General features: G+C 29.9%; 1 protein-coding gene across 13 annotated transcripts in view; it reads right to left on the bottom strand.

Moving 5' to 3' along the window:
* Nucleotides 1-573: 573 nt before the first annotated feature.
* The window catches only part of LOC126742867 (uncharacterized), a 67224-nt gene continuing 42980 nt past the window's right edge, over nucleotides 574-24817 (bottom strand). For 9 of the 13 annotated variants that reach the window (XM_050449706.1, XM_050449708.1, XM_050449701.1 and 6 more), the window contains exons 2-3: nucleotides 1077-1220; nucleotides 574-1013 (exon numbers count right to left, since the gene is read on the bottom strand). In XM_050449706.1, the coding sequence (XP_050305663.1) occupies nucleotides 880-1013; nucleotides 1077-1220 (278 nt within the window). In that variant the 3' untranslated portion in view covers nucleotides 574-879. Of the gene's footprint in view, nucleotides 1014-1076; nucleotides 1221-11230; nucleotides 11686-13519; nucleotides 13684-21171; nucleotides 21360-24512; nucleotides 24659-24817 lie in introns of those variants that run through there. The other 4 variants (XM_050449709.1, XM_050449700.1, XM_050449707.1 and 1 more) reach the window with 4 other exon arrangements.

The raw sequence follows: 24817 nt of genomic DNA, 5'->3' as shown, positions 1-24817 counted from the left end.
AGTAAACAAATCATAGATGTTACTATGGTTGTTGATTGTTTGCTTGTCAGGTGTAGTGCAAGACTGTGGCACCTTACCAGAAATAAATACATGAAAATAAATTTGAAAAAAAATTAAATTTAAACCGTTGGTCTGTTTTATATTATTCTGATTTGCATTAGTTTCAATTAATACAGAATATAAATTGCCGTAGGTACGATCATAAATTTAATAGGTTGCAGAAATTTGAAAAAAAAAACTTAGTTAGTCTTGCTGATATTTTTTGCATCAGGGCACAGAGATTAGCTCTCTGGAGGAACATCTATACTTATTAAACACTATCAAATTGAAAATCGAATTTGTTAAGGCTTTGTTTGTGTTACACTGATACAAATTATAAAAGAAACACATCAGACAAAATTGTCAGTGAATTAACTTCTCTCAGTGATGTTATTTGAGTAGCAATGCATGGAAATCATTGCCTTATCGCTGGTCTGATAGAATTTTAACTTATATCGAAGATAATAAGTTATTAAGGCCTAGTAACTGGGCCACTTTTTCAATTTTTAACTTTGAATTAAAAAAAAAATACGCTAACGTTTACGTAATTTTATTAAAACATATTTGCTGAGATTTTCAGTTACGCTATAGCAAGCATATTAACATTTCTTTAGGTACCTAAAGTAATTTAATATATAAAATATCAGTTACAAACTTAAAACCTACTTTTTTTTTATATATACATATTAACTTAACTATATACATATACGTACAACCTAGTGAGACTTATCACAATCACTTAAAATAATACTTTTAATTAATCATTAATTGTTTTGAAATGTTGAAAATCCCGCCCGCGGGACTTTTCCGGAATGTTTAATTGGAGCGTCGCTAAGCTATTCAGTCAATCGATGAACCGGCCGGTAAGTGGGTCCTCGGTAAGTCAGCGCTGTGTCCTTGCTCACTTTGGTACGTTTGTAACGAGTTGCTGTGAGCCATCGCTAGTTTCAGGGCTTCCTCGTAAGACGGAGGAGCTGAGAAAAATGAATGTGTTAATCGGCACTTCTTGCTTACACTTGTCAAAAAATCCGACTTACCATCGTCATATTTCGGCGGCGGCTTGTTTAACTCGTTAGTGATGGCGATGTGATCGATCGAAAGGTAAGCGTCGGGGTAAGCGTGTTGGTTTTGCCCTTGAACGGACCCGCTTATGTTGTATATGTTGTTTTGGTCGGATTGTGCTGTAACAAACAATAAAAATTACTATTTTGCTTTAGAATTTGGTTTAGTTTCAATAGACATAATTTACATGTATGGAATGCGTCAATAAAAGTTATTGAGGAGATTACATGGAAAAAACCGATAAATCAATTTTTTTTTCATTTTTGTACCTACTACATGCTCTATCGAATAACAAATTCACGTTAATGTAATTCTAGATTTTTTCGTGTGTAATATTTCTTTATTAACTATTAGGTGTATACGTGTATGAAAAGTATTATATACAGTGACATATAGGTGATATCGGAGTCATCTTATGACCTATTTGAGGTGTAGTGAGCGAAAGTAAAGACTAACTATATAAATCTCTTGTCAATTTTCTTCTTTGTGTAAATAGAATCGTACATGATATACGTATATTCTATAGTTTAATAAATATACCTTGACCATATACGGTTGACAAATATACCAATAGTTTTAATTGAAAAACTATATTTTTGAACCTAGATAATTAAAAGTTGTCTGGAACCAAAAAAAAATAATTTTTTTCAGAACTTAATGGCTTACCCTAAAAAAAGTCAGTTTCTACTTATTTGCGATAAAAAATGATACAATTACTAAAATTTTTATACACCTTGATTTAAAAAAATTAAAGGAGGGCTTTTTCACGTTTTACTCGAAAACCTTAAGTTGAAAGAGAGTGAGAAAAGTATAGATACAAAAACTATGGATTTTTTATCACCTATAATTTTTTTAAAATATTTTTCTCTAAGGCAGTTATTTTTTGCAAAAAAACCATTTTTCATTAAGGCAATCCTTACCCCCCCACCCACCCCACATAACTTACCAGGAAGAAATTGTTTAAAAAAATCTTTGTGTTTCAAAATAATACACATGAATAACAGTTGGTTTCCTCGTTAATATCCCAGCTAATAACACCGTTTGTTTATTTAAATTTGATATAATTATTTATATGTATATTGATAAATATTTAATACAAAACAGTGCTATTAAATTGGATATTATGGACGAAAAACAGTGATTTTTTCAAAAGAATTTCTTAATGGGCAACAGCTTGGGGTGGGTGGGGGGGTAAGGGTTGTGTTGATAAAAAACAATGTTTTTGCAGAAAATATATATTCAATATTTAATTCAATAACATTATTTATTTAAATTTGATATAATTTCGTGTATAAATATTTAGTATAAAAACAGCGTTATTAGATTGTATAATATGAACGAAAAACGGTGAATTTTCAGAAGAATTTCATTAAATATTTGAGGTGTAGTCGAGTTTAAAAAGTACATATGTAAATTCCTTGTTGATGTTTTTAAATACCGAAATTTTCTCCCTTTTGTAAGCAGAACAGTATATGATATACGTACATTCTACAGTATAATAAATACAAGGTGTTTCAGAACTATGAGATCAAACTTCTAGAGGTTATATAATGCAACAGTATAGGGATTCATGTCTGGAAAAGTATCACTACGGCCCTACGACGCCTAAATGAATTAAATTTTTGCCTTTTATACATGATATCATCCTAACAATTGTTCAAAATGTCAATGTCAATTTTTAAAAATTTTATAGCTGATGATTTTAAATAATTTATCGGCTTTTGTGTATTGTTATCTTTAAAAACGATAACAGTGGAGCAGTTTCTTGGCCTCCTAGGACACCCGATTTAAGATTGTTGGATTTTTTCCTGTGGGGACATATAAAGTCTTTGGTCTACGAAACTCCAGTAGAAACAGCACAAGATTTAACCGGACCAACTATAGCAACATTTGAAATCATACAAAACGGGTATTAAATTTTTAGTCAAGTTCAAGGGAGATGTCAAGGAAGACATTTTGAAAAATTATTATGATGATATAATGTACAAAAGGCGAAAATTCATCATCGTTCTCAATTTTAACGCGTCTTAGGGCCGTAGTGCCGTAGTAACACTTTTCCGGACATGGGTTTCTATACTCACATGTTTTCTAATGTTGCACTGAATAACCTCTAGATGTTTGATCCCATAGTTCTGAAACACCCTGTATACCTTGACCTTATACGGTTGATACTTTACTAAAAAATCGTTGAATAAATATATATTTAACGATAATAATATGAAGATCTTAGCATCTGTCAGAGATAGAAATTAGGTTAAATAGGGAAAAAGTATTTAGGGTGAAAGTAGCTAAGAAGTTAAGAAAAAATTTAAATTTTACAAAATAATTTAAACCTTTTCCAGGCCTTTTGAATTTGAAAAGATATTTTAAAATGAACCTCACACTCATCATATTCGCGATCCAACGTTTCGTTTGCGAGTAACCATCATCAATTTTTATTTTCAGATAACGCCCCCTAGAAGCTTTTAAAAGGTGTAATTCTTTATTAGACTTTTTAAAAGTTTCTAGGGTCTCAAAACCAATGATTTGAATAAAATGACTTATTCGAGTAAGAGTCATTTACTCAAAAAAGTCATTTCATTGATTCTCTGGTAAAAAAATCTGTCTTCCGTCCCTCTCTCGCACACGACCTAGCCAGCACAAATCTATCCAATGGACGTCTAAAGGTTTTCTCTTTTTTGTAATATAAATGTCCAGTAGAGATCCGTTTAATTTAAAAAAAAATTGGATAAATATCACAAACTTTGGCTGTCATAGGACCAATAAATAAAATTCATATAATTTGTAGCTGCAAAGGTATATGGAAAATAAAAAGTCCAATAAATAGTGACCATCTTTATCCATAATATCAAAATAAGTACGAAAAAAATGGATGTAGGTCCAATGATAATATAAATTTCGGCGAAATAAGTCCATTAAACGGTACTACCTTAGTTCTAATTTTAAGCACATCCATTGGAATTGCCCGATGTCAAGTAGCTTTTTATTATTGTCCGATCAATGACTATTTTATTATAAGCCATGAGATTAAGAATATCATCCAATATATACATTATAATGAAGATGAGAAATGGACCTCTGATGAATCTAGAAAAACAGTGACTTTTCATATTTCATCAATCCATATAGGTTTAAAATTTCTATAAACCTATAGTATGTCCTAATTTAAAGGAAAAATTAACATCTAAAGAATCTATAATAATAATTTAAGTTCAGCGGTTTTTTATTAGTTCATTAATACTTGTCAAATCCATGGTATGTTATGCATATCCATAAAAACGAAGAAGCATCTTTCGACCAGTAATGGATGTCTGGTGTACCTATCCATTGGAGTCAGGCAAACTAACTATACTTTTTAAAATATCTAAAATGGATAAAAATAATACAACATTCATTGATTATGCAAAATTACATCCAAAAAATATTTATAATTAATCCATGGAAATTTCAACCTAATTTTAAGTAATGTAGAACATCTATTGGAGGATGTATGCTGTTTGGGGAATTCTTATGGAAAATGCCATTAGTATGAATATTAATAAATATAAATGTTTGTATCTATACATATTATTTGGAACGTATATGTACAGGGTGTTCGAAAAATAGACGAAGATATTTCAATGCTCCTTGTAAAAAAATATGAGAAAAAGTTTGTAAACATGGGTCCGGAAATGCACAGTTTTTAAGATAGAGGTATTGGCAAAAAAATGTACGCCACTGCCTTTTGTTCAACTTTATTATTTGTTGTTTGATTAAGCATTTAAAAATACAACTTTTTTGCCCCTTGTATTTTTTTTGAATCTCACTTCTTTTTCGACAAAAAAAAAACCATTTTATTGCATGCCACTGGACAAAATTGGTTTATTAATTTTTGGTAAAAAAATCACAGGTGCCTTGGAAAATAAAAAAAATCATTTCTACATGGAGGTTTGACATTGACAAGTGTCAGATCTCCTAGACAAATAATTAATATTAATAAAAAATTAAAATTTAAAAAAAAAATATCTAGAAAACTGTACATTTTCAGACCCATACTTGTAGAAGCTTTTTCTCATATTCTTTTACAAGGAATCACCCATTGAAATATCTCGGTCTATTTTTCGAACACCCTGTATTACACGTATTATTATGGAAAACAATAATTTTTTTAAACAATTTCTTACTGGTAAGTTGTGTGGGGTGGGTGGGAGGGCAAGGGTAGGTTTAATGAAAAACGGTTTTTTTGCAGAAAAAACTGTCGGAGAAAAAAATGCTTTTGAAGAAAATTATAGGTGATTAAAAAATCTATAGTTTTTGTATCTATACTTTTCTCACATAACCTTAAGATTTTTGAATAAAACGTGAAAAAACCCCTATTTTATTACTCGAAAACAAGGCGTATCGCTATGAAAATTGCAGTAGCTGTGCCATTTTTTATCACAAATAAGTCGAAATTTAGTTTTTTTTTTACTCAATAATTCAGTTTTTCATATACGATTCTGTTAACAGAAGGAAGAAAATTTCGACATTTAAAAAAAAAATTACAAAAAAAAAAAGTTTGTTAAATTAATAATAGTGTGTTAAAAACAATTGGTCATACTTTTTTTCATAATAAAGCTCATACGTCATCACACAAGATTAACTTAAACGTACCATTTTCACGCAAACGAATTGGTAAAGACGAGCAAATATTGTGAACTAGTAATGGGGTACTCTATACTTTTTAACTAACTATACTTTTTAAAATATCTTTTGTAAAGCTCTAATGACACTTCAATGGTAGAAAATTCATAAATCTTATTTTACCGTACTAAATTATGTACGTACATCCAGAGGTTGTCCATAATTAATCCATGGAAATTTCGACCTAATGTTGGTTAATGTAGAACATCTATTGGGGGATGTATGCTGTTTGGGTAGTTCTTATGGAAAATGCCTTTAGCATAAATATTAATAAGTATTTTTAACGTAAGAAGCAGAAAAATCCAACTTTCAATAAAAAACCGATGAATATTATTTTTGTTTCTATTAAAAAACAATAATTTTTAAATATTCTCAACTCATTTATTCAAATGGCACCAATAGAAACACTTAAAAGTTGGATCTAAAAACTTTTGTTTTTTTTCTCGAAATTATAGGAAATGCATTGATCGGTTTTGCATGTGAGTTTTTGCATAAAAAATAATAATAATTTTACATTCAAAAATAAGAATTAGTTTTTTTGCTTTATTTATAAATGTAACTAAATTATGGTCCGAGACTTGCATTTTTTCCATAAAAAAATTTATATTATATAAAGGATTTAATCTTTTGTAGTCTTTAAAATCTCGTGAACGGCAATAGTTTGGCGTATCGACAAAATGTGTTATTGTATATAGTCATCATTATGTAAAAATGTATTTTCCGCTTTTTACCCAATAATAAAATGGTACGTAACAATAAAATGCGATTTCCGGATTGAAACATAATATGAAGACGTCCTATGTAATTTCTTTGTTACAATAAATACACTAATAACCAATGCAAGTGTGGTTCAAGGAAGTTCATTATAATGATAATTAAATTGCCATCGGTGTAGAGGTTATCTGTGACGTTAGTCACTAAGAAGGAACCAACAAGTTAATTTACATTTATTCATGTAATTTTTTTTAATACAATAAATAGTTTATTAAGTTAATCTTGTGTGATGACGTATAAGCTTTATTGTGAAAAAAAACCGTGGAAACTATGACGAACTTAAACCGGGAAAAAGTGCTCTAAACAGATTCGTTTGCATGAATTGTTTTTAACAAACTATTATTCATTTAACAGAGCCGAAATTTTCAGAATGGTATATAAGAAACTGAAATTTCTTCAACACTTATTGAGGTATCTTAAAAAACTAAATTTCCAATTATTTGCGATGAAAAATGGCACAATTGCTGCAACTTTTATAGTGAAACGCTTTGCTTTCCAGAAAGAAATAAATATGGGTTTTTCACGTTTCACGTATAGATTTTTTATCACTTATAATTATATTAAAAACCTTTTTTTTCTAAGGCAATTATTTTCTGCAAAAAAACCGTTTTTCATTAACCTTACCCTTGCCCCCCACACAACTTATCAGTAAGAAATTGGTTTCAAAAATCATTGTTTTCCAAAATAATACGCATGAATAACAGCTGGATTCGTCGTTAATATCCAATCTAATAACACAGTTTGTTTATTTAAATTTGATACAATTATACATATGTATGTTAATAAATATTTAATAGAAAAACAGTGCTATTAAATTGGATATTATGGACGAAAAACGGTGATTTTTCAAAAGAATTTCTTATAGGACAAAAGTTTGGGGTGGGTGGGGGGGGTACGGTTTGTGTTAATGAAAAACAATGTTTTTGCAGAAAAATATATGCAATATTTATTTTAATAGCACTGTTGATTAATATATAAATATTTTGTATAAAACAGCATTATTAAATTGGATAATATATACGAAAAACAGTGATTTTTCAGAAGGATTTCATCAAATTTTTTGAGGTTTTGTAATCGAGTTTAAAAATTAAATATGTAAATCCCGTGTCAAATTTTTTAAATTCCGAAATTTTCTCCCTTTCTTAAACAGAACAGTATATGATATACGTATATTCTACAATTTAATCAGGTTCAGTGCTTTGCCCTATTTTGTTTCTCATATGTATTAATGATATCGCTAGTCTGAATATTATAGGAAGAACCTGCCTATTCGCGGATGATACTAGTTTCTGCAAAGGAAGCGGAGCAATCCGAATATTGCCGAACTTCATAAAATCATATCAAGCGCTTAGATCAATATCCAAGGAGCTTAGCCTCTCAATTTCTATAAAAGTGTATTTTTCCCTCTTTGAATTACACCTTCGTTACGCCCCTCCTTTTTGGGGTGTGTGTAGTGTCACTCAATTTGACAAAATTTTCAGACTTCAAAAGAGAGCTTTGCGTTATACACTTAGACTTAATTATAGAGCTCATTGCCAGGATTTCTTTAAAAAATTTAATATCCTAACTTACTAACTTATATATGAGTCCGTTTGTCTAATTCGCAAGCACGTTTCATCAAATTCAGATAGGCCATCCCATAATTATCATCTCAGAAACGCGGAGTATGATTTATATCTGCCTACTCCACATTCAGAATTGGTAAAAAACTCTGTATTGTACAAAGCAAAAAAAATCCACAATCATTTGCCATTGAACATCAAGTCCGTCACATCTTTTCCTACTTTCCGTAAGGCATTAAAATCATTCCTACTGGAGAGAGCCTTTTACTCGGTAAACGATTTTTTTAATACTTATTTTAACTTCACACACACAGACTGATTTATTGTTTTTATATTGTACTTTTTTATGTAGCTAGTAGCTATGTAGTATTTTGTTTATTTATTCATACTTTTGACCACATACAATTATTGATTTGTATATTTGTTTTACTAGTTTTATTTTATTTTTGTGTGATTTGTTTGTTTTTATGTTTACTTTAGTTATCAGCTTTGTCTACAAATTGTAAAATTTTTTGACAATAAAGCGATTGATTGATTGATTAATAAATATACCTAGACCATATACAGTTGAAAACCAAAAATGTACTAAGAAATCGTTGAATAAATATACACCTAACGATGATAATATAATATGATGTGTGGCTTGGATAGAGAACAAAAAATTGTAGTTTCATATATTTAATTTAAATTTATTTTATTTACCTTGATGGTAAATGAACTATTAGGTAGTAGATGTAACTATCGAAACGTTGGTTAAAATTATCATTTTCTTTCAAGTAAATTATCGTATTTAAGATTTATTGAACCTAGATTGGATTAAAGAAACGAAAGGTGTCGTTTTAGATTTAAGTTCATATTTCTTGTAAATACATGAACAAGTCTACTTTCTTCTTCTTTTTAATAATCGAACGTATGAGATTATAATTTTTAAGTTATTTTACTGAACTAGTGACGTAATACCCAATAAAATAAATAAATAATTATGAACACTGTTGACCCAATGTATGACAAGTGACCCATCAAATTTCTTAAAATTTTACATAGAATTTTAATATATAAATAACACATACAGTAGTGGAAAAATGTAGAGCAACATTTAATAAGTGGCTAAAATAAAATATTATACTTTAAATGTACTTATAAATTAAAGGTACTTATAAATGGTTTGCCAATAAAAACTGTTAATTCTTATCTCGTGTTACCAAGGGACACACAAAAGAATACTTCAGAGTGAAAAAAATTAAAGCAACATTTTTGAAATATTTCTCATATCATGCAAAATATTTTACTTAGTGTTAGTTTAAACTGATAAGTTGACGGTATTTGGCTGCTTAAGATGCCTCGCGGTAAACATTTATCTGTCGATATTAAAAATAGAATTGTTGATTTACTTATACAAAAGTGGTCAAAAGCAGATTGCCATTACAAAGAGATTTAGGTTACATAGATCTATCGTGTCGCAGTTTCATATAAATAGCGATTTATCTGTTAAGAAAAAGTCAGGGAGACGTAGAAAAACCACTCCATATACCGATAAACAAATTATCAAAATTGCTAAAAATGAGCCTTTTCTGGGATCCAATAAGATAAAGCACCGCATATCCGAAGAGCTTGGAGTAAACGTGATTTCGAGGCAGGTGAGAAATAGACTATTAGAGGCCAAGTTATTTGCCAGAAGACCTGCCAAAAAACCGCTGCTGTCAAAAAAAAATAGACGTTCCCGTTTTGCCAAAACGCATCTACATTATACAGAGCATGATTGGAAAAAGGTAATCTGGAGCGATAAATCCAAGTTTTGTTTGTTCAAAAGTGATGGAATTGTGTATGTTAGACGCCCTGTCAATGAAGGACTCAACCCCAAGTATACCTGTCCAACAGTGAAACATAGTGGTGGAGCAGTAACGGTTTAGGGATGCTTTTCGGGCTATGGTATGGGCCCCCTGTATAAAATAGAAGGTATAATGGACCGGTTTCAATATAAGGACATATTAGAGAGCCAAATGATTCCATACGCTGATGATACTATGCCTACGACATTTATTTCAACAGGACAAGGATCCCAATCATTCTTCTGGGTTCGTAAAACCTTGGTTCAGAAAGGAAAACATTAGTGTAATGGAATGGCCTTCACAATCCCCTGATCTCAATCCAATTGAGAATCTGTGGAACATTTTAGATTCCAAATATTAACTTACGTTTTTTTTTATTTATTAGAAATGAAATAAAAACGAATATTAAAAAATGTTGCTTTACTTTTTTTCACTACTGTATGACATTTACTTATAAATTAAGGTAACGAAAACCCTTGTTTAAATGCCGAAATTTTCTTCATTTTGTAAACAGAATCGTATATGAAAAACTGAAATTTCTTAAGCAATTATTGATTTATCTTAAAAAAGTCAATTTCGAATTATTTGCGATAAAAAATGGCACAGCTACTGCAATTTTCATAGCGGTACGCCTTTTTTGTTTTTTTCACGTTTTACTCGAAAACCTTAATGTTATGTGAGAAAAGTATAAGTACAAAAACTATAGATTTTTTTATCACCTTTAATTTTATTAAGAAGTATTTTTTCTCAGGCAATTATTTTCTGCAAAAAAGATCGTTTTTCATTAATCCTACCTTTGCCCCCCCACCCACCCCACACAACTTACCAGTAAGAAATTGTTTTCAAAAATCATTGTTTTCCAAGATCTAACCTAATAACACAATTTGTTTATTTAAATTTAATATAATAATATATATATATATATTAATAAATATTTAATACAAAAATAGTGCTATTAGATTGGATATTATGGACGAAAAACGGTGATTTTTCAAATGAATTTTTTACTGATCAAATGTTTGGGGTGGGTGGGGGGTAAGGGTTGTGTTGTTAAAAAACAGTGTTTTTGCAGACAATATATATGGAATATTTATTTTAGTAATATTGTTTATTTAAATTTGATATAATTTTATATATAAATATTTAGCATAAAAACAGCATTATTAGATTAGATAATAGTGATTTTTCAGAAGAATTTCATAAAATATTTGACATGTATTTTCATCTAGCTAAAAACATTATATGACAGATATGCCTCAGCTATGCATCATATAATTTAATAAAATCCTTGATGGTACTCACGATTACAAATTAGAACCCTGGGCATATAACTGGGCACCCTAAAATAATCCCCGATCAATTCCCGTTGTTTGATACGCCACTGTAAAAAAATATAAAAAAAAAAGGCGAGCAATATCCAAAAAATACACCACAACACTTCCATGGTATAGCACACCACCATCGAGCTAAAAAGCGACTGATAATCAGAAAGAATGAGAAAATTAAAAAAAAAAAATAAAAACCGGTGGTCGTTCGACTCGTCCCGCACTAATCGCACAAAAACTATTCCGGATTAATTTACACTTTTATAATACGCTGTTGATAAATTGAAATTTTTATTTTTAGCTATTGGCAGCCGTAATAACAAAAGAAACGCGATTTGTTTTTCAAACCGTAACGCCGCATTATATAAGGATTATTGTTGCTTTATTTGTTGATTTTTTTCGGCTCATAATAAATAATTGAGGTTTTTCACGGTTAAGGTGCTGCCTTGATATTGGAAAGTTTAAACCCGCTTAAACGTACACTGTCTCGGCGTGTTTCGTTGATAATTCTTTGACCTCTCTATCTGATTTTTTTTTATTAGGAAATTTAAACAAATAATAAGATAATTGAGAATTTGCTGCTGAAAGACGAAAAAGTGCAATTTTTAACAGTACAATGTTTAAAAGATATCCTATTCTTTTCTATTAGGTAGTATATACAGTATCGGACAAAAATAGAGCGACGATACAGTTTTTTTCTTTTATTAAAAAAGCAAAAACGTTAGAAGAATTAAAACTCAATAAAACAAATACATTCATTAATAAAACATATATGTATTAAATAACATACCAAAATTCTTCCATATAAACAAGATCATAAAAAAAAAGAAAATTTAAATATTTCTATACGACAAAAATTAAGCGACGCTCAGATTGCGCCCTTAATATTTAGTCCACGAGCCTTTATTTGCGATTACCTGGCGGTACCTTTGAGGCATGGAAGAAATTAAATTATCAATATTATATCTTGATCAATATTTTTCTATATATTTTTAATTTCTTCAAAAATGTACTCTTTATTTTTATAGGTTTTGCCTATCCACAATTTCCCACAGGTTCTCGATCAGGTTAAGATCGGGCGATTGGGCTGGCCATTTAAGAACGGCTATTTTATTTTCATTAAACCATTCTTTTATACATTTTGCTGTATGTTTTGGATCATTGTCGTGTTGGAAAACAAAACGTAGTGGCATATTCCATTCCGCATAAGGTAGCATGACATTTTCAAGGACATATTTATACTTAAACCTATCCATAATGCCCACAATTTAGTAAATTGGTCCCATTTTATAGCCGGAGAAACAACCCCACACTAACACGTTGCCACCTCCATGTTTTACAGTACCTTGGACATACTTTCGGTCAAGTCTTTTACCTGCAATACGACGAACATATTGAACACAATGACTCTTCACTAAAAAGTACTTTTATCCATTGCTCTGGTGTCCAGTGAGCATGTTGTTCTGCAAACAGAAGACGTGCTTTAATATTCTTCTTACTAAGAAGCGGTTTTTTGGCAAGTTTGCATGCTTTTAAGTCTGCTTCAACTAGTCTACGCTGTTCGTTCAAGAGGAAACATTAGAGCCCCCAGCTTCAGCCAGAATTTGCTTTGCTGACAGAAAAGGATTTGCCTGAGAGATCCTTTTAATTTTTCTATCCAGTTTCTTTGAAGTTTTTCTCGGTCTACCCGTCTGTTTTCGATTAACTACTTTTCCTCTAATTCGATAGTTCTGAATGGTCCTCGACACAACAGATGTTGAAACCCTTATTCCGTTCCTGTTTTATTACGTATTGTGGTGTTCCTATCTTATACGATGCAATAATTGTTTCTTTAAGATCAATAGAAAAACTTTTACCACGAGGCATTTTTAAACAAAATATAGATTTGATACCGACCAAAACAGATGTTTATCTACTAATGGTATGAACAATATCGATCAAGTCGCTTTATTTTTGTCCATGAAAAATGCATAAAAACATACAACAATTAACTAATCTCTTGCTATTCATCACAAGAGGCAAAGAATGTTTAAATACGATTAACAAAGGTATGTACTGACACTACAAAATTGTTCCTAATTATACGAGGTACAGTCACAAAGTTTTTTAGGAATATTATAGCGTTGCCTTACCTAAACCAGCGACCCTTTCTCTCCATATCATACTGAGGACGTTTTAAGTTTTATTAATTACAATGAATGTAACAGAAAGGAACTTATGAGAGAACCAATGTGTTAGAAAGACAGAAAATTGCTCTTAAACTTACCCGCAAACATATTATGATGACACTTCTCCTTCTTATAGTGAATAAAATAAAAATAAACTAAATATAATAAAATATACGCCAAGCCGAAGACGATACCGGCCACCAATGGTCCCAGCATGTCGTCGATTCGAGTATCACTCAGACCTGTACTGTGCGATAAATTAACCCTCAAATACGGTTTTATACATTTTTCCTAAATTATCTTATCGTGTGGTAAATACTTCAATGTTGAAGTTGTTTTTTTCGATATTCCGCCTCATGGGCCAATGTCTATAAAAATACACGTCTCGTTGGTTGGTGATACATCTTCAAGTGGGCTTTGTATCAAATGTAGTTGAAAATTTATTAAGTGGCTGTTTTAAGTTGTTTCGTTTGCATAGGGATAACGTTCGATTGGTGCACATTTTTTACAGATTTTAAGGAAATGAAGAAAACATTTTTTTATAAGAAACCCATTTTATACAAATGAAGGATCTGTAATTTTTTTTGTACTGGATTTTTGGCTCGCTTTAGTAACTCCTTTTTGTATTCATATATATTAGTATTTTTGTTATTTATTATAAATTGAATCAATGAAATCACAAGTTTTTGATGGTGATTTTATATTTATTATTACATATTTGAATTCTTCGTAAAATGATAAGAAATTTGATAGGGCACATGCCATGGTTTTTAAGATATGAACAATTGAAAAAGGTATTTTGTTTTATTATCAATCAATACATAATTACAAATATTATACATTTTAACAGATTTATTTACTTTACTAGTTACACTTAGATGTGAACATATGCCAATACATAAAGAAATATTAAAAATATCAATGCAATAATACGTGTATATATATTTTTTTTAAAGATCTATTTACTTTTATTACTAAATTTATACCCTAACCACAAATATAAATTAAAACAATGATGCAATTCGTCCAATCTTAACTTTTAAATCTAGTTATATAATAATGCCTTAATTCACTGCTCTTTGCAGTAAAAGAACCCAAAATTCCTATATACAGCGTTCGAATATTATAAGTATTTTCTTACAGAATAATAGATCGTTAATGTATAGTCTATTTCTCGTAATTAATATTTTTAGAATTATTAAGTGAAGAATATAAAGGTGACCTCAGGTCAAGATACCAACAAAAACCAGTGAATTATTAACAGTAATTTTCTATTTAGAAATTCTTGTAGTTGATAAAATTTATGTATAAGAGCTCTAACTTGTTTCGTTATAAACGATATGTTTTTCTTCCCATTTTAAGTGTTTGTCTATGGTAGTTCCTAGATATTTAATATTTTTTGCGACTTTTATTTCTTCTTGCGACTTTAGTATTAACGGAATTGACAGATAAACCAACAAACTTGTTTTTTTCGATATTTCAGCGAATTCAAGAAACATCCAATTATTTTTTTAGTTCAGATTGTACTAATTGTTTAACTTGAGACCAGGACAATTAAAAAAAAGTAATTTTCAACTGTTATAACTCGTAAGCTGCTTGATCATGTGATATATCAAATTTATTGAAATTTTACGTAGGATCCAAGTATCGAATAATAAATGAGGCTCTATATATAAGAAATAACGAAATTGCACATTTACTTGCGATTATATTGGGTGTAATAAATCGTTCATATTAATCCATCAAAAAATTAAATAAAAAAAATATACAACTTGCTTTTAAACCTGTAATTTTTTAAAACTCGCAAGAAATAACGTTAAAAATGCCAATAATAATTTTCGTTTTTTAAATAAAGGTCTATACGTTAAGTCCTCGTTGGTCTCGTTTTTCTTCTAGGCTTACTGAGGGGTTCAAAAAGTGCACCAACAATTTTTTTTTAGTTTAAGGAAAGTTTCATAACAAATACAAAAAAATTACTACAAGAGCAAAATAGTCCATTTTTTCAACCCTCATTGATCCCTCGGCATAAAATTTTTAATTTTGACCTTAAGGACTAATGAGGTTTCAAAACAAGGACTTTTTTCCATCCATGGACAACACGAAATTGCACATTTACTTGCGATCATATTGGGTGTAATAAATCGTTCATATTAATCCACTAAACAATTTTAAAAAAATACACAATCTGATTTCAAAAAATGCGTAAAATAAATTGTAATTTTTTTAAACTCTCAAGAAATAACGTTAAAAATGCCACTAATAATTTTCGTTTTTTAAATAAAGGTCTATATGTTAAGTCCTCGTTGGTCTCGTTTTTCTTCTAGGCTTAACGAGGGTTCAAAAAGTGGACCAACAAATTTTTTAACAAAAAAATAACTACAAGAGAGAAATAGTCCATTTTTCCAACCCTCATTGATCCCTCGGCAAATTAATTTTTAATTTTGACTAATGAGGTTTCAAAACAAGGACTTTTTTCCATGGTCAACACGAAATTGCACTTTGACTTGCGATTATATTGGGTGTAATAAATCTTTCATATTAATCCATTCTATTAATCTATCAAAAAATTAAATTAAAAAATATATACAACTTGCTTTTGAACAACGTTAAAAATACCAATAATAATTTTCGTTTCTTAAATAAAGGTCAATATGTTAAGTCCTCGTTGGTCTCGTTTTTCTTCTAGGTTTAACGAGGGTTCAAAAAGTGGACCAACAAATTTTTTTACAAAAAAATAACTACAAAAGAAAAATAGTCCATTTTTTCAACCCTCATTGATCCCTCGGCAAATTAATTCTTAATTTTGACCTGAAGGACTAATGAGGTTTCAAAACACGGACTTTTTTCCATTCATGGTCAACACGAAATTGCACATTCACTTGCGATTATATTGGGTGTAATAAATCTTTCATAATAATCCATTGTATTAATCTATTAAAAAATTAAATTAAAAAAAATATACAACTTGCTTCTGAACCTGAAATTTTTTTAAATTCTCTCAAGAAATAACGTTAATAATTCCAATAATAATTTTCGTTTTTTAAATAAAGGTCAATATGTTAAGTCCTCGTTGGTCTCGTTTTTCTTCTAGGCTTAACGAGGGTTCAAAAAGTGGACCAACAAATTTTTTAACAAAAAAATAACTACAAGAGAAAAACAGTTCATTTTTCCAACCCTCATTGATCCCTCGGCATAAAATTTTTAATTTTGACCTTAAGGACTAATGAGGTTTCAAACTATGGACTTTTTTCCATGGTCAACACGAACCATATTCCTAAGCAAAGTTTGACCTTCTTTGAACCAATGGTATTTAAGGAGTGATTTACATACAAAAAACACTTTTTCTCAACTTTTTGCACTGTTTTTAAGACTCGTTGGTCCCTGTTTAAAGTTTGACTTAATAGAAACAGTTAAAAATTGCCAATTTTATTTTGAGAATAATCTATTTCCAAGCTATTGATTCAATATTAAGATCAATTATTACCAGGCATTCGAATATTAAGATAAAATGCTTGATAGTATTTAAAAATCTATGGACTTCGAAAAATTGAAAAATTACGTTAATTTTAACTGCTTCATTATCATTTTAATAAAATTCATTTAATTTATATAAATAACTGCCTGGATTCTGTTCTGGTCCACTGACAACACCGCAGTACACAAATTTGCACTAAACACCATTTTCCAGCTAACAACCAACTAGTTCCCATCACGACAAAATGCAACGTTGCCGTCACTTTTTTGATTTCCCAAGTATTAACTATAATCACTATTAGGGTGAGCACCCTTAGCGTCGGAAACTTGGCAAACGCGCTTAACCAAAAAATTCCTTTTAAATTATCATCAAAAAAAAACAAAATTATTCGCCTAATAAACACTTGACTTGTTTTTAGGACAAACCTGTTTATTGCAATTTCTTCGAGAATATTTGAAACCCTTAGCGCAAGGCCTTGACCTGATTTTAAATTATTCAAGTATTAGTAGGCCATTCTCTTGATTAGCTTAAAAAAAATGGCAACTCTTATCTATCCGATGATCTAATAATGGGCCAAATAAATTTTAAATCATAAATTGGTTTTGTTACTATAATGAATAAAGTGAAATTCCAATAAGATTCGAGTGTTCACGAGATTCTAGTCGATTCGTTGTTATCTCAAGTGTTTTTTTTTAATTTTAGGTTATCACCCTAAAATTAGCCGAGGTGCTAGCGAAAATACGAGGAATTTTTATTATTTTAAAATGGGCTATTTGCAGATGATAGCAAGATTATTTATATGGAGTTGAGTCACTACAATTTTCAAAAAAAAAACCGGCAGCCATTCATATTTCTTGCCCAGTGACTGGTATGCGGTTTTTGCCGATGACACTACCATTTTGTGGCCTTGGTCCACCTTGGTACACGATATGGTTTAATGCAGACATCTTAACCTTTAATCTATCCAAAACTAATCTTTTAAACTTTAAATGTAGTGTCAAAAATATATCAATAAGGCAGAATTACTGTGTAGCAGATTTAAAGGTTCTTGGGACTCTTTATTGACGACAAATTGAAGTTTGAAACCCATATTAGTAATCAGCGTAGTAAGGTATCTTGAGACATAATGAACGTTTGTGTATTAAATTATTCGAAAATATTTTGTTCTTGTACGTAATCCTTTTAAAATATTCCAAGTATTCCATAGCAATGGCAATTGGTAAAACATTTAGCAACAAAAAATACCCCAACAAAAAATTCCTTTACTATCCGAATATTTAATTCGAAGTGCCGTTTCTACCCTTAAGATCATTCTCAGGAGTCATGCTATTTTATCGTGAAATAATTATAAAAATATTTCTAGTAATTGCCAAGTTATGACGAGAAACGTCCGGTAAAAAATAAAAATCGTTTCAAATTTAGTGGCACTTGGACCTTAGATGACAAAAATCGCCTTAAACTCAAAAAGTTTTTGAGGTTTTTAGATGAAGTTGTTGGAAAATAATTGGACTCTTTTCAAAATGTTCCATATATTTTGAGTTTTTTTTAAAAAGTTTTGTATGGATTTTCGAAAAAAAAAATACTTTTGTCAAAAAAAATAGTGGCGTACCTTATTTTTTTTCAGAGAGAAGTCGATCACCTGCAATACTGTACAATATAATTCACTACTATTTAGAAATCATTGTTTTAAATATAGAGGGAAAAACTTCAACACCCTGTATGGGCATTTTTAGCCACAATTTTTACTTTATTATGTATTTTAAGTTTTTAGTTTAGTTAAGTCCGTTTTTGGACCATGTTATGAAATGAAGTGTATGAAGATTATGAAGTAAATACATAAATATAAATTAAATTGATTTTCGTTTTTTTATCATAAATGAGACATTATAATAGAAAAAGATAAAATTATACTAAATCCAAGCAATTAAAAGTGATTTTTTTGTTGTGTGTAAAAACACGAGATTTTTGTTATTTCACATAAGACCCAAAGTACTTGAGAAATTTTTTTTGAGGCATCTAAGTCCATAAATAATAATTTTTTCTTTAATTCCAGGCATTTGATCGTAATAGTGAATTTTTCCAGGCATTCAAGATAATTTTTTTTAGATTCTTCATGTAACTGCCGTAATTTTTTGCATTGAAAATAGTTTTTTCTCAAAAATTCCAAATTTTGCTTATTTTAATTACGACACCAATTGCCTCGAAGCCCAGAATTTTTTTTTGCAGGCAGTTGAATTAAGTCTTTCAAAGACATAGAGATGATAATTTTTCATTACTTCCAGGCATTTGACGTTAATATTCAGTTTTTCCAGATTGTCAAAATTCCAAGACATTTAAAATAATTTTTTTTTGCCTGTGCAATAATAAAAATGACCCAAACCCTCGTTAATCTTTAGGCAAACATAAATGATAGTTTTCTATGACTTCCAGGCATTTGATCTTAATATTCAATTTTTCCAGGCAGTCAAAATCATTTTTTTTTAAATTTTCCAGGTAACAGACGTAATTTTTTCTGGAAAATACAAAATTTTTCTTATTCTAATTACGACCTAGAATAATTGGTTTTTTGCTTGAGGTTAAAGCAACTTTTAAGTCTTTCAAAGGCTTATATTAACTAATCGTTAATTAATAATTAATATTCAGTTTTTCCAGATTGCTAAAATTGTTTTTGAACGTTTTCTAGGCAAATTTGGTCGCTTTGTGTACGCGTATGGCGGGTTCCCTATGCTTTATCAAACCTAATGTAAATATGGCCATAATACCAATTTTGGCATGTTTAACAACTTAAAATGTCAATTGAATGGTAATTTAAAAAAATTGAACGTAATAATTAAACTACAATCGGTTTCCACGGAAATCCGCGAAAAATTATTTTAATTAACCATAGTTATTTAAATCCAGGTCATTTGTTTGCATCCTCGTTGGCCACTATTGTTGGGATATAAAAGTGGCGACCAATGAGGGGTCAAGAAATAAAGACCTTTTTTTAAGAATACTAAGGCAAAATTGAACAAATAAAAGTCAATTCCAATTGATTTACTAACAGTTATTATTAATTTAGGGTTAAATTAACTTTTTGTACGCGTATGGCGAGTTGCCTATGCTTCATACGACCTATAACGTGAATATTGGGACCAACTATACATATATACTTATAATATTGTTTATGGAACTTTTGGTAAGAAAAATAAATACATTACATTCATAACAAGATACTTGAATTTTGAGGAGAAAATATAAAAGTTTACTTTTAGGGTGATTTTGTCTGAATTCGACAAGTCTTTTATTTTGCAACCTCGTTTGTCTCGCTTAATTAAGTTGGGTCAAAGTTGAATCAACGAGGGCTAAAACCAAAGACTTTTTTGCATTCTCGGACACTATTATACTATACGTATATATGAAAAATTATGACCCTTCTTGGATTGTTTACGCCAGTATATATTTTATTAAACAAACAAAATTTAATTCCTGTTGAATTGTAACAATTATTATTTTTTAGGATTAAATGCAATAGAGTAATTTAAAAAAAAATGATGTCGTAAGAGTCATATCTTTGCATCCTCGTTGGTCACTATTCTGGCAAGATTTACGTGATGTAAAAGTTGAGACCAACGAGGAATCAAAAAATAAAGACCTTTTAAATACAATTATTTAATTCCAATTAATTTAATAACAGATAAAGTGATTTTTTTGCCTGTGCGGTTATTTTACTATTACATATTAAAAAATTTGGTTTTTTAAAAGTTGCGCTACATATAAGCAGATTAATCCAATATTTCTTTAGTGATTAGTTCGTAATGTGATTTTTTTTGCCTGTATAATATTTATCTATGTACATAATATAAAAGAGGAAAAAAATCATTGACTATATTAAATATATTTAAAGAATAAATGTTATCCCGGCACCTTCACCATTTTCTCGGTCTCTCCCCTTTCCTGCTATAATGGTGAACGCGCTAACAGGTGATTGTTTTTAAGCGTATGCTTATCTTAAAAGGTATGTTATCAACGTTATTTTAAGAACATTTCAAGGACCTACTTCCTAATAATAGCATTCCGTTGAACCTAAAAATATCTTCGGATTTCTACGTTATTGGTGCAGATCATCTATGAGAAACCATTATTCATCATATCCATATCGTGAAAACCATAATAAGACCTTCAATAATAAAAAAAAAAGTCCTGATTGGTCCTCGCTGGCTTACACAGACCAACGAGGGCTAAAAACCAAGACCACACAAACGAATGATTCCTACTTATAATGATTATTTTTACCTGGTTGGTTCCGGTTTCGTCTACATTTACACCAGCACAGACATACGAGGGAAAAAAACGCCCCGGTAACGATTAGGGAAAACATTAGAATGACGCTACCCTCGTTGTCCATAGGGACGTTCATCGTTGGTTCGTTCATATTTTTGACTCAGTTTTACACGCCACCCTCACAAAACTCATAAAATCACCCAAAACACTGCGAAAGTATCACGATTGTTTTTCGAACAAGGGACACTTGGCGCAATATCTAATCTCCTTATTGCTCAACCGGTTCTAGTGGGGATTTTTGATTGAGGAATAAGGACGTGAGATGGTTTTTTGTCTTGCCTATGACAAAGTAAGACAACGTCAAGTTTTTAATGAAAAATGTTCGATTTAAGGAGGGAACGTGTGGTGAAATATGATGTTATTTTGCGGTACTTACTAAAGGCTCTTTATTATAAATTAGAAAGTAGAATTATTTATTCTACAAGTATTTGTTGGATGTTACAGTAAGTTCCCAGATATACTCATATATTATTATCGCTAAAATATCTATTTATTCAAAAAATTTTTTGCAAAAACATTGTTTTTCATCAACACAACCCTTGCTCCCCCACCCACCCCAAACATTTGCCCAGTAAGAAATTCTTTTGAAAAATCACCGTTTTTCGTTGATAACATCCAATCAAATAGCACTGTTTTTGTATTAAACATTTATCAATATACATATATATAATAACATCAAATTTAAATAAAAAAACTGTGTTATTAGATTAGATATTAACGACAAAACCAGCTTTTATTCATGCGTATTATTTTGGGAAACAATGATTTTTCAAAACAATTTCTTACTGGTAAGTTGTGTGGGGTGGGTGGGGGGCTAACGGTTGCCTTAATAAAAAACGTTTTTTTTTTGCAGAAAATGATTTCCTGAGAAAAAAATACTTTTTAAGAAAATCAGAGGTATTAAAAAATCTACAGATTTTATATCTATGCTTTTCTCACATAACCTTATAACCTTTGGTTTTCGAGTAAAACGTGAAAAACCCCTATTTTATTTCTCGTAAGCAAGACTATGAAAATGGCAGTATAGATACAAAAACTATAGATATTTTTATCACCTATAATTTTCTTAAAAAGCAATTTTTTCTCCGATAATTATTTTCTGCAAAAACAACCGGTTTTCATTAAGGCAACCCTTAGCCCCCCGCCCACCCTACACAACTTACCAGTAAGAAATTCTTTTAAAAAGTCACCGTTTTTTGTCCATATTATCCAATCTAATATCACTGTTTTTGTATTAAATATTTATTAATATACACAGATATGATTATCTCAAATTTAAATAAAGGAACTGTGTTATTAGATTTTAATGGCGAAACCAGTGTTATACATGCATATTATTTTTGGGAAACAATGATTTTTGAAAATAATTCCTTACTGGTAAGTTGCGTGGGGTGGGTGGGGGGGTAAGGGTAGACCTTATGAAAAACGGTTTTTTGCAGAAAATTATAGCTGATAAAAAAATGTATAGTTTTTTTTAACTGTTCATTATCTAGGTTCAAAAATACAGTTTTTAAAACTATCGGTATATTTATTAACTGCATATGGTCAAGGTATATTTATTAAACTGTAGAATGTCAATCGTAGTATGTATAGTTGTTGTATATAGTATGTTATAGTTATTGTTGAACGAAAGTTGCAACGTCCCAATTTAAAAAATGGCCCTTGTAAGAAAAATTTAAATGTGAAAAGTTGCTTTAATTAATGATATAGCTGTTTCTCTGTACTGTCTCTTATATAAATTGGTTTTGTGTTCTGTTGATGATAAAGTTTTCTGTGTCCTAAATATAAAAAATTTTTCAGTAAAAATTTTTTTTTAAAAATCACTGATTTTCGTCCACAATATCTAATTTAATAGCACTGTTTTTGTATTAAATATTTTTTAATATACATATATAAAATTATATAAAATTTAAATAAACAAATTATGTTATTAGGTTAGTTATTAGATAACCAGCTGTTATTCATGTATATTATTTTGGAAAAACAGTGACTTCTTAAAACAATTTCTTACTGGTAAGTTGTGTAGGGTGGGTGGGGGGCTAAGGAATGCCTTAATGAAAAACGTTTTTTTTGCAAAAAATGATTTCTTGAGAAAAAAATACTTTTTAAGAAAATCAAAGGTATTAAAAAATCTACAGTTTTTATATCTATGCTTTTCTCACATAACCTTATAACCTTTGGTTTTCGAGAAAAAAGTGAAAAACCCCAATTTTATTTCTCGAAAGCAAGACTACGAAAATTGCAGTATAGATAAGAAAGTATATATACAAAAATTATAGATTTTTTTATAATTTTCTTAAAAATCATTTTTTTCTCTGACAATTATTTTCTGCAAAAAAAACCGTTATTCATTAAGGCATTCCTTAGCCCCCCACCCACCCTACACAACTTACCAGTAAGAAATTCTTGTGAAAAATCACCGATTTTTAGTCCATAATATCCAATCTAATAGCACTGTCTTTGTATTAAATAATTAATAATATACACATATATAATTATATCAAATTTAAATAAAAGAACTGTGTTATTAGATTTTAATGGCGAAACCAGGGTTATACATGCGTATTATTTTTGGAAAATAATGATTTTTGAAAATAATTTCTTATGGTGAGTAGTGTGGGGTGGGTGGGGGGTTAAGGGTTGCCTTAATGAAAAACGATTTTTTTGCAGAAAATTATTGCTCGCAAAAAAACTACTTTTTAAGAAAATCAGAGGTATTAAAAAATCTACAGTTTTTGTATCTTTGCTTTTGTCACATAACCTTACCTTTGGTATTCGAGTTAAACGTAAAAAGCCCCTATTTTATTTCTCGAAAGCAAGACTATGAAAAGTGCAGTATAGATCCAAAAACTATAGATTTTTTTATCACCTATAATTTTCTTAAAAAGCAATTTTTTCTCCGATAATTATTTTGTGCAAAAAAACTGTTTTTCATTAAGGCAACCCTTAGCCCCCCACCCACCCTACACAACTTACCAGTAAGAAATTCTTGTGAAAAATCACCGTTTTTTGTCCATAATATCCAATCTAATAGCACTGATTTTGTATTAAATATTTATTAATATAAATATATATAATTATATCAAATTTAAATAAAGGAACTGTGTTATTAGATTCTAATGGCGAAACCAGGGTTATACATGCGTATTATTTTGAAAAACAACGATTTTTGAAAACAATGTCTTACTGGTAAGTTGTGTGGGGTGGGTGGGGGGGGTAAGGGTAGATTATGATGATTAATTGAGAAATGTTGGTTTTGCTGCCATAGGGTCTTTATAAAAAATATTCATTACCTATATGAGTCTTCTTCTTCTTTATACATTTCATCAGCACATAAACAAAACAGATAAACACTATTAAGCAAGTGATTACAGGCGGAAAGAACGATCTAAACTCATCCCCTATCATTTTCAACGTTATTAATAAAGAAACCGATTTTTAGCTACAAATGCCAGCGTCTCTAATCTAATCAGAGAAGCAGGGATTTATTTTTGTTTTTTCAAATGATTGATCATTATTTTTCCAAGTAATAAAACCGGATTCTACTATTAAAAAAATAAAAAGCAAGCGCAATCGCCATCTTATCATTAATGTGTGT

This window comes from Anthonomus grandis, chromosome 12 (assembly GCF_022605725.1).
Source record: "Anthonomus grandis grandis chromosome 12, icAntGran1.3, whole genome shotgun sequence".
NCBI lineage: Eukaryota > Metazoa > Arthropoda > Insecta > Coleoptera > Curculionidae > Anthonomus > Anthonomus grandis.
The sequence above is the reverse complement of the archived record's forward strand: the minus strand, read 5'-3'. Positions and strand labels throughout refer to the sequence as shown.